This window comes from Coptis chinensis, chromosome 6 (genome assembly GCF_015680905.1).
Source record: "Coptis chinensis isolate HL-2020 chromosome 6, ASM1568090v1, whole genome shotgun sequence".
Classification (NCBI taxonomy): domain Eukaryota; kingdom Viridiplantae; phylum Streptophyta; class Magnoliopsida; order Ranunculales; family Ranunculaceae; genus Coptis; species Coptis chinensis.
The window spans coordinates 74,563,819-74,574,009 of NC_141461.1; the positions used below are offsets into that span (position 1 = coordinate 74,563,819).

Sequence of the window (10,191 nt, forward strand, 5' to 3'; positions counted from 1 at the left end):
GTTTGAGGTTAGTTAAATAAATTTGCATTCAGTTTCCAATTTCCCATTAATTATTTATTGAGGTTAGTTCAATGTATTTGCATCTAGTTTATTTGTTGAGATTAGTTCAGTGCAGTTGCATCCGACTTCCGATTTATTGTTAATTATTTTTTAAGATTAGTTCCATGCATTTGCATCATGTTTCCAATTTATAATTAATGTTTATTTGATGTTAGTTCAATGCAGTTGTATACAGTTTCCGATTTTCCGTTAATTTAATATCTGAGAGTTAACTCAATGCATTTGCATCCAGTTTTCGATTTTCCGACAATTAATTTTTTATGTTAGTTTGATGTATTTGCATCCAAGTTTTGATTTCCTGTTAAATATTATTGGAGGTTAATTTAATGCAGTTGTATCCATATTTCAATTTTCTATTAATTAATTTGTAAGATTAGTTTAATATTTGCATTTGCATCCAGTTTTCGATTTCTCATTAAATATGATTTGAGGTTAGTTCGATGCATTTGCATCCAGTTTTCAGTTCCCCATTTATTATTTTTTGGCGTTAGTTTCATTCAGTATTATATATTTTTTAAAATATTTGTCATTATTGCTTTGTCGTCATTTTTTTTTCCCATTTTCCATTATATATTTTGTGATGTTATTTTTTGTATAATTGTTTTTAACTATGTTTTGAGGCCGTGTTAATGATATATTCGAAATAAGTCGGTGCTTTATCATAAACACTAAAATTGTATGATTTGTAATAGGGAATTAGTTTCTACAAATCACATATTTTTTAGCAAATTTTTTTATTTGATCAAATATATAATAATTGGAACACTAAAAGTGTTTGTTTCGTAATAGAAAATTACTTTTATAAATCACATATTTTTTAACAATTTTTTTTTATTTAATCAAATATATAAGAATTTAAAATATACTCAAACTCTCCAAATATAAGAATTAGAAATACAGTCAAACTTTCCAAAAAGATTCCATATACGTGGAATTGTAGGCCATTAGAAAAGACTATCCTTCATATCTGCTTTTGTATATAGAAATAGTAGATGATGTCCATAGAACACTTGGTCAGTCCACAATTTTACAAATTTGACGAAAACCACACAAAGTGGAATTATCTCACGTTATTTCCAATAAAATGTACTTCACATTAGGGGTGGGAATTTGGCCCTAACGACCCTAACCCTAACCCGACCGACCGACCCCTAAGCCCCTAAAGCCTCTATAAAGCCCTCACAGAGTTTAGGGGTCGGGCCGGGCCGCCCTAATGCCTTCTCTAGGCGGTGGCTAGGGTTAAAATTCTAAAACATAGGCCGACCCTAATTCAAACCCTCATTAACCCGACTCTAACCAAGCCCTAACCAAGCCATAACCGGCCATGTTTCACACTTTCACTATAAATACACATACCATAATTGTCCAACTCTTTGTTAAATATTTTCAATTAAAATAACATTGTCCTTTCAGTAATTTATCACTTACACCCAAGTGGTACTTCCAATAACTTGTCTTATATAACAAAAAAACATCAACTTAATGTACCTACGAAGAACAATGAGCACTAAATTTAATAAAAATAAAGACTTTATTCCTTTGATCATCAAGTCAAAGTCCATAACTTATTATTCTCAATTTCTTTTCTCTCACTTATTTCTTATAAATTATATTTTTATTCACATCCAAGCCAAGTCTAAAACTAAAGATTTCCTTCCACACCATTAAAGCAAAATACATAGCGGACATTTGTAACATAGAAACAAAAAACAACCTTTGTCGGGAAAAATGACATTTGTAATCTCAAACCTTTCTCCATCACTTGTTCAAAAGCCAATATTTTCATTTCCATATACAAAGCTTGAATCACTTTTAAATTAGAAGAAAGGTAATATTATATTTGTTTGAATCTATTATAAAATAATTTATGATATTACAAATAGTTTAACAACTTCCAATGACCCTTAACCAAAACTATTATGTTTCTTCTTTATATCTATTACTTCTTCCTTTAAAATGATAATATAATTATTTGTCTATGTATTTCAATTTAAAATGTAATTTTAGTGAGGTTTGAAGTACAAAGGAAGAACAAATTCAATTCTCGATGTCTTGGGTTCATTAGATTGTGAATGTGCATTTTAAATTTTGAACTTATACAAGATTATTATTAGATTGGTTGGACTTTGAGTTTGTAGATTATTAGACATTTTTGTAATATAAATGAGTTTTAAAACTGATGTAAAAAAAAAAAAATATATATATATATATATATAGTATATACCCTAAAGCCTTTAAAGAGGGCTTAGGGTAGGATAAGGGCTTGAGGTTTAGACTTATGACCCGGCTCTATGCTGACTTTAGGGCCGGGCCAATTCGGCCCTAATATTTGAAGGGCTTTAAATGTTTAGGGCCGGACTAGCCCGACCCGGCCCATTGCCCACCCCTACTTCACATGCAAAATCCTGAAAGACAAACAGAGTACTCCGCATTTCCGCAATCAATAGCAAGCCTCGAAAGACAAAAAAATACTTTAATCTTAACAAAATTCCACTTTGTTTCACTGTACCGAAGACATTTTTCTGTTATGGCAACTTCCTTTTGAACTTTTTAAAAGGGGGAGCCCATCCGACAATTATACTAAAGGTCCAGCCAATACCCAGCCCAATTAAGCTGGGTACCCAAAGTCCAACCGATTCAACTCAAATAAATTTTAAATTGGCCCAACCCACTCAATAACACCTATACTCTCTCTATAACTAAATCTCAGCCATAGAATCTACACAACTTAACAAATCCAACGGTTGAGATACAACACGATAAATATCAACCCTTTCCTTAAAACCTAGTCTGTGAAGTAGAAAAAAAGAGCCTTCTCCTCCCCAAAAATCCGTCTCTGAACAAATGGGTTAGTATTATTAATCTCTCTGTATTAATGAGAAATGTGGGTTTGTTTATTTGTTTATAATAATGTCCATTTTTCAGGTGCATACAAGTATGTATCTGAGTTATGGAGGAAGAAACAATCGGATGTGATGAGGTTCTTGCAGAGGGTCAGGTGTTGGGAGTATCGTCAGCTTCCTTCTATTGTTCGTGTCACTCGTCCTACGCGTCCTGATAAGGCTCGTCGTCTGGGCTACAAGGCAAAGCAGGTATACAAAATGAAATGTTTTTGTAGTTTGTGTTTTAGTTCTATGCTAAAAACATTGTAACCATCTACATATTGTGGGTCCTACTCCTTGAGGACAAGATGTATTTAGCTCATAGAGAAGATGGCTTTTTTATTGCACTATGTGCCATAAGCCGTAATGATATTGAAGCTTAACCTTGTCCAAGGATGTGTACAACCTCAAGGTGTCCCAAGATTTGGCCTTGTACTTTTGGTACATGACAACACCCTATAAGATTAGCCATGCAGTATGCTTTAGCATGGTCCGACTTCCGAGTACTGCACGCGTGCTGCCATAGTTCAATATCACTTTCGTTATAGGTTTATGATAGTCTGGCGCTTCACGATTATTTGGATTGGGATATTTGTAATCTGTTTAGTTTAGAAATGAGACAGACTCACAATGATATCATTTCATCGAGTTTCATTACAGAAGTGTTCACTATTTAATATTTATAGACAATAATTACATTCTAGTTACAACGGTTTAGCCGAATCTGGTACTGCAACTAACTTTGCTGAGCTGTACAGTTTGTTAAAACAAAATAAGTGAGATGTGTTCGTACTTATGTGTCAAGCATTTTGCTTATTCACTCCCTCAAGATGTGTCCATACTTATTCGAGTGTCTGGAATCTTGCAGATGACAAACCTTTTGTAAAGACATCTGCAAGTTGGTCCTGTGTGCACACGTAGTGTACATCCATTTGCTTCTTAGTAAGTGGTAGGTAGCCTCCACATGTTTGTTCATGGCATGATATACTGGATTTGAGGAGAGTGTTGTTGCACTGATGTTATCACATAATACTTGTGGTGGTCTCTGTAGATTGTAGTGAAGATCTCAAAGAGTAGTTAGTGTATTTGCACGTGATTCTGACGTGCTTCTGTAAAGTTTGTATTGGTGAATGGTGATTATTTGATCACTCCATTTTTCTTTTAAGAAAATTACAGTGTTTAACATTTTGATATAAAGTACACTTTGCAAGAAGAATGAACAGCTTTCTCACAAAATATATCAATTGTTTATATATGGTGCAGGAACAATTGAACCATGAAAACTACCCTCTTTAAGATTTTTATGAAGGAAGTTACTATTGACATCAAGTTTCTTTATAGGCTAATCAAATTGAAGAGTAATGGATTTGATGGTAAACAGTTTTGCAACAGAATTATATGTTTCTGAATAGTCTAACCCTTGTTTTTTACCTTGGCCACAAACCTGGCTTTGTGTCTTCCAATAGATCCATCTGCATTATATTTGATTTTGAAAACTCATATGGAACCTACAAGGTTTTGTCGGGGACTGTATGGAACAAGAGACCAGGTGTCTGTGTGAATGAGAGATTGTATTCTAAGGCCATTGCTTCTCTCTGTTTTAGATTTTTACAGGCTTGAGTATAACAGGTTGGTGTAGAAGGGATATCTTTTAGTTTTGCAACTAAGTCTTGTGGCAACGAATGATTAGTTGTTGAAGAGATTTTAGGTTTGAAAATCCCACAACTATGATCTTGTTTTCGTAGTGTGGGTTGTGTTGGTTCTTGAACAGTTTTGGACCTTGTAGTCATGTGATCCTGGTTGTTGAGATGATGTATGTGAGGGAATCATGCCAGAAGGTAAATTTCTGCAGAAGGTGAAGTACTGCCAGAAGACTGAGCCTGTGTTTGATGTTGGATTTCTAGTTGATGCGTTTGTATGTGCTTCATGTAGTGGTGAAAGAGTGTCTGATTGTACTTGAGATTGTTAGTATGTGATTGTACTGGAGATTGTACTTTTGAGTGTTGAGATGGCGACACTGGTGAAGTGACAACTGGAAACGAAGTGTCATAGTTTGGAGTATGATGTGTTGAAGTAGGAGTTTGTGAAGTGACCAGACGAGGTATAAGTGGTAATGTGACCTGAGAATAAGAATTTTCTTGGGAAGTATTTTGAGATTTTGTTTGTGAAGGAAAATTTTCTTCGTTGAATATGAACATACCATACCTAGCTTCCAGTTGATATATCCAAGCATCTATATCCTTTGAAAATGATACTATACCCTACGAAGGCACAAGGCTTAGCTTTGTAATCTAGTTTGTGTTGTGTACAAAGTTTAACCCTGTAATAGGCATGTGCATCCAAAGACCGAGAAAAGTATAGTTAGGTGGATGTTTGAGAATTTTCACATTAGGTGAGACGTGTTGTAAAGGGTTGTCTGTTGATCAAATAGACAGATGCTTGGAAAAGTTATTGAATGAGCCATAAGAGTCCTAGATGTCTCCAGAATGTGACTGTGCTTCCTCTCAACCACTCCATTTTGTTGTGGAGTGTAGGTGTGCGAAAAATAAATGAGTAATACCACAAAGTATTAATCAATTCTCAACAAAATCTAGAAAAATCATCTACTAAACTCACATATTATCTAGAACCAGAACAAGATGCTATTGGTGATGGCCCCCATGGATCTATATGAATCAGTTGAAGTGGACTTGAAGACCTTCCTTTGGATAAGAAAAAAGGTAATCTGTGGTTTTTACCAAGTTGACAAGAAGGAAGAAAGCTTGAACGCTGAGAAGATCTTTTTACTGATAACTTTGTCTGAGCAAAAACTAGGATAGGTTGTGCTGGATGGCCAAGTCCTTGTGCCATGTTGATGATGAAACTTTATTGACAAGAAAAGTTGGTGGTCTGTTAGACTTGAATGAATGAGATTGGATAAAAGGCCAACAATAACGAGTTCTTTGAAAATTATCTTCTGTGAGATAAGATTCCTCACATAAATCATAGAAAGATGTAAAAGTTATGGAACAATGGTTATCTGGGACAAATTTTTGTACAGATGACAAGTTATGTGTAATGTTTGTTTCAATGAAATTTAGTCAAAAGAGTTGGGATAAGAGGTGAACCAGTGTTTTTAATGTCTAGCCCTTCTCCATTGCTAAATATCACTTTATCTCCACCATTGTATTCTGAAAACACATAAAGATTTGATAAATCCAATGTTACATGGACACCATATTTTGAAAATAATCTGTGTCGGATGCATATCCACGTGTCTGTGTCAGGCACATTGGACACATTATATGTGATATACCTTAATTTTTTATACCTCTTGTTTCAGACACTTCGTATCTGTGTCGGATATGGACACACCATTCCGTGTCAATGTAACCTAGGATAAATCTGATGTGATATGGTTAGTGGCACCTGAGTCTGTTATCTATGTGTTATCATGTGGTGAAGAGTAGGATGTACTGATCGTAGCTGCTAATTCTGGAGGTGGTAATCAGCCTGAAAAAACATAATTCATTCAGTGGTAGCAATCCACTGCCAGGTGACCAGGTGTACTGCCTATCTGACATATTGGTGTATATCACTGTTAGAGCTTGAATTCCCATTGTTATAAGTTGTACTTCCACTGTTGTTGTACTTCACATTGTAGTTTGGATTGCAATTACTTGTAATTACTACTTCCTCCTCCTCTGCTCCTATTACTTTCTGATTGTTGTAGTAAGGTACTCTTGTAGCGTTTGTAAAGTTCAAATTTTATAACATGTTTTTCATTATATTCATATATTAAATTGGGTATGTTGTAAAAATTGCCGCCAAGGAGCCCTAGGCATTCATCCCTGTCCTACTGAGGTTCTGAAGGCACCAATTGTACTGGAAATTGTTGTGGCTTGTTGTCAAAAGGTGTTGCAAAGGCACCAGTTGGGAAGCTTAGCGCCTCGTTTAGCGTCGCCCCCGACAATATAGTCTAATCCATGCATATGAATGTGTCTTCTCGTATTGGTTTTCACGATTTGATAGGGATCAGTTGATAGTTGCTTTTGCTTCCGAACTAGTGTTTTAGTTCTTATCCTTGTCTTGTAAGTAGGAGTACAAATATGTCTAGTTTGTATTCTAGGTCTTTACTTAATGATAGTATGCATGGGTGCGTATGGGGGGCTCTTATCTCTGCTAATTAAGCTTGCTTTCTTTTTGAATTTAACATTAATTTACTGCAAGCGGCTGGGGTTGTTTTGTTTTTCGTTGTCTTGTTCTATTCTGCATTTTGCTATCCAAATAAGAGCCTGAATAATTTAGTCAAAGAAGGTCCCTTCAATGTGTGTGGGCCTTTCCCTTCTGCTGGTTAAATTTGATTTCCTTTTCAAATTTGACTTTCATTTGGCTTCAAGCTGCTGAATCCATTGCACATTTTTTTTCCGGCATGTTAGAAGGCCGCTTTAAAGGGCATCCAAAGCAACAGTGAGTTAAAGGTTGACTCTCTTGTTTTAATTGTATACCATGGAAGAGTTTAGATATTCAGTTGCCTGTACTTTAAGCCCCCTTTTTATAATTAAGTTGCTTTTAATCTCTGCTATGCAGTCTCATGACTTTTGTGTCTATTTTTCAAAGCCAATTTCCAAAATATAGATGACGTCCAATATATTGGACCCCAATTATCAGAAGATATTGGACTTGTGAATTCAGTTCAGGGAATTACTGATAAAAAAGGTGGCAAGATTCAATAATCTTAGTGTTGGAGATATTTACTCGATATTTTCTAACAAATCGGGATATTCCCGTTAGGGTATCAATCAGTGATAGATACCTCAGACTGAATCAATTGTTTGTAGAAAATGAAGTATATATAGGTTGGGGTGTTTGTAGAACTTTGTGCAGTTTGGTAGATCAGGTTTATATTATTTTACTTTTAAGTAACAAAATCTGATGATTTTGTTTCAAGTAACAAAATATTATGCTTTTGTGTCTTTGCTATGTCCTTTTTTTAGGGTTATGTGGTTTACCGAGTACGTGTTAGAAGAGGTGGCCGTAAGAGGCCGGTTCCCAAGGGTATTGTCTATGGCAAACCCAAAAACCAAGGTATTACTCAGTTGAAGTTCCAAAGAAACAAGAGATCAGTTGCAGAGGAGCGTGCTGGTCGAAAGTTGGGTGGCTTGAAGGTTCTCAACTCTTACTGGATCAACGAGGTTTGTAGCAGAAGTATTTACCACTTTTTCTGCTGTGTTCTGTCTCTGTGATTTCTCATTGTGTTTTCCTTGATGCAGGACTCTACTTATAAATACTTTGAGGTTATCCTTGTTGATGCTTCCCACAATGCAGTTCGAAATGACCCAAGGATCAACTGGATCTGCAATCCTGTACACAAGCACAGAGAGCTTCGAGGACTCACCTCGGCTGGAAAGAAGTATAGGGGTCTCCGCGGAAGGGGACACTTGCACACCAAGGCAAGGCCCTCTCGAAGGGCAACTTGGAAGAGGAACAACACCCTTTCTCTCAGACGCTACCGTTGATTTTAGTAGTACTTTTTGGGTGTTTTGGTGCCATTCTGTTGTCTATTTGATAATTCTCAGTTCCAGCCAGGCCTGAAGTTTTGGATACAGAGGGGACTATATTTTGAATTGTATTCCTGAAGTTTAGGCCAGTATGGCTCGTTTCTTTATGAATTTGAAAGTTGTGAGATCTTGTTGTTTTAAAGTTAGATAAGGCCCAATTTGTCAATTATATTCAGGTTATTTAGGTGAATATTGAGAACTGAAAAAAGAAAAGTCCCTTTACCAACTTGAAGTCCTCTATGCACTTGGCTGTTGGGAGGGTTATTCAGCATGTAGGTTTTTTGTGCTGATTTAGCTTTCATGAAAGTCTTGGATATTGAGTCGTGTGTATGGTATGTTGAATTTTTAAAACAGATGGATGGGTTTGAAATTTTGAATACCTAAGGAGTATTCAAAATTGAAATTTTGAAATTTTGAATACCTTGGATATTGTAGCTGATGTGTAGATAAACATTCACAACAAATGAGCTTATAGCCCCCGTTTCCAGAACTTCTTAAGTTATTTTATTTTGCAAAACTGAATCGAAACCCCTAATATGATGATGGGGATGGCTCTTTAGTCTTTCCGGCCGTTGCCTGCAATGTATTTTGGGCGTTATGGAATATTGAGGGTGAGGTATGCACGTTCAGTATGCATATACACAATCAGTGAGCGTATAGGGTATGCAAAATATATATGCACACCTATTGGGATATGCAACACAATTTGTATGCATACATATTGAGGTACACACATATATATTGTTATGTTATTCTCTCTTGTTAGTTTTGAATGTCAAGATTTGTATGCACAATCAGTGTCCATAAGTAATGCGGTAATGGGGAATGCACCCAATCAGAATATAATTAGAAAAAAATTATCAAAAAGACGACCCCGTCAATATTTTTGTGTTTGTGGGGTTATTGTTGCGTCCAATATGAGTTTATAATTTAATATGTAACTAAAACAATTTTATTTATTTTTTTATATACCCATCACTTAAATGACGAGCTACGCAGACATTTCTTGTTTTTTCAATTGCATAATTTCTTACTTCTTAATTCGCGCATCGCGCATACGTGAGGCTAATACATATTAAAACTCACATCAGATTTAGTGGAGGCAGGCTGTGCTGCAGTCCCTTGCACAATCACTCATAGATTCTTGTCCGATGCAACGCTTTATGCAGTCACTAAAACAGATACCTAAGACGGGTTGTGCAAACAACATTAGCATGCAGACCACCAATAACGCAATAACAAACCTTACATCAGCCATTTATTTATCAGAAATTGTAGAAACTCAGTTACACAAAGATAAAAAGGAAGTTCTTCCTAGAATGATATGTTTTTGCATAGTCATCTTGAGAGTATTTATAGCCAAATTCAAACAATAATTTTATGATAGACAATGATTTTGTTATTAGTTTACTTTTGCTAAATTTGGAATTGGCATCTAACTATCCAAACATGAAAAACTAATATCCAATTCACAGTGCCAAGTAAAATGGCGGTCAACAAAAAGATATATATCCACCGATATATTGATATATCTGATATATATTGATTTTTGGAGGGTCTGATATATCATCCGATATTGAAATATTGGGCCTTGAATATACATACCATTAACAATTTGAAATACCACTACCAACAGACAAATGACAATATACATCATTTTTCATTTTTTTTTTAAAAATATTCTCCGATAATACCTTATATATATATTG

At 35.3% G+C, this 10,191-nt stretch overlaps 1 protein-coding gene across 1 annotated transcript; it reads left to right on the forward strand.

Moving 5' to 3' along the window:
• Window positions 1–2,752: 2,752 nt before the first annotated feature.
• On the forward strand, window positions 2,753–8,900 carry LOC147494435 (large ribosomal subunit protein eL15-like). Its single transcript, XM_086568811.1, has 4 exons — window positions 2,753–2,908; window positions 2,986–3,152; window positions 7,919–8,116; window positions 8,195–8,900. Exons 1-4 carry the CDS (start codon window positions 2,905–2,907, stop codon window positions 8,438–8,440), a joined length of 615 nt encoding a protein of 204 aa, XP_086424937.1. The 5' UTR covers window positions 2,753–2,904; the 3' UTR covers window positions 8,441–8,900.
• The last annotated feature ends 1,291 nt before the right edge of the window (window positions 8,901–10,191 follow it).

Coding starts and splice junctions, on each gene's coding strand:
- LOC147494435 (XM_086568811.1), top strand. Junction 3,153..7,918: donor TGGGCTACAAGGCAAAGCAG/GTATACAAAATG, acceptor TCCTTTTTTTAG/GGTTATGTGGTTTACCGAGT. Junction 8,117..8,194: donor ACTCTTACTGGATCAACGAG/GTTTGTAGCAGA, acceptor TCCTTGATGCAG/GACTCTACTTATAAATACTT.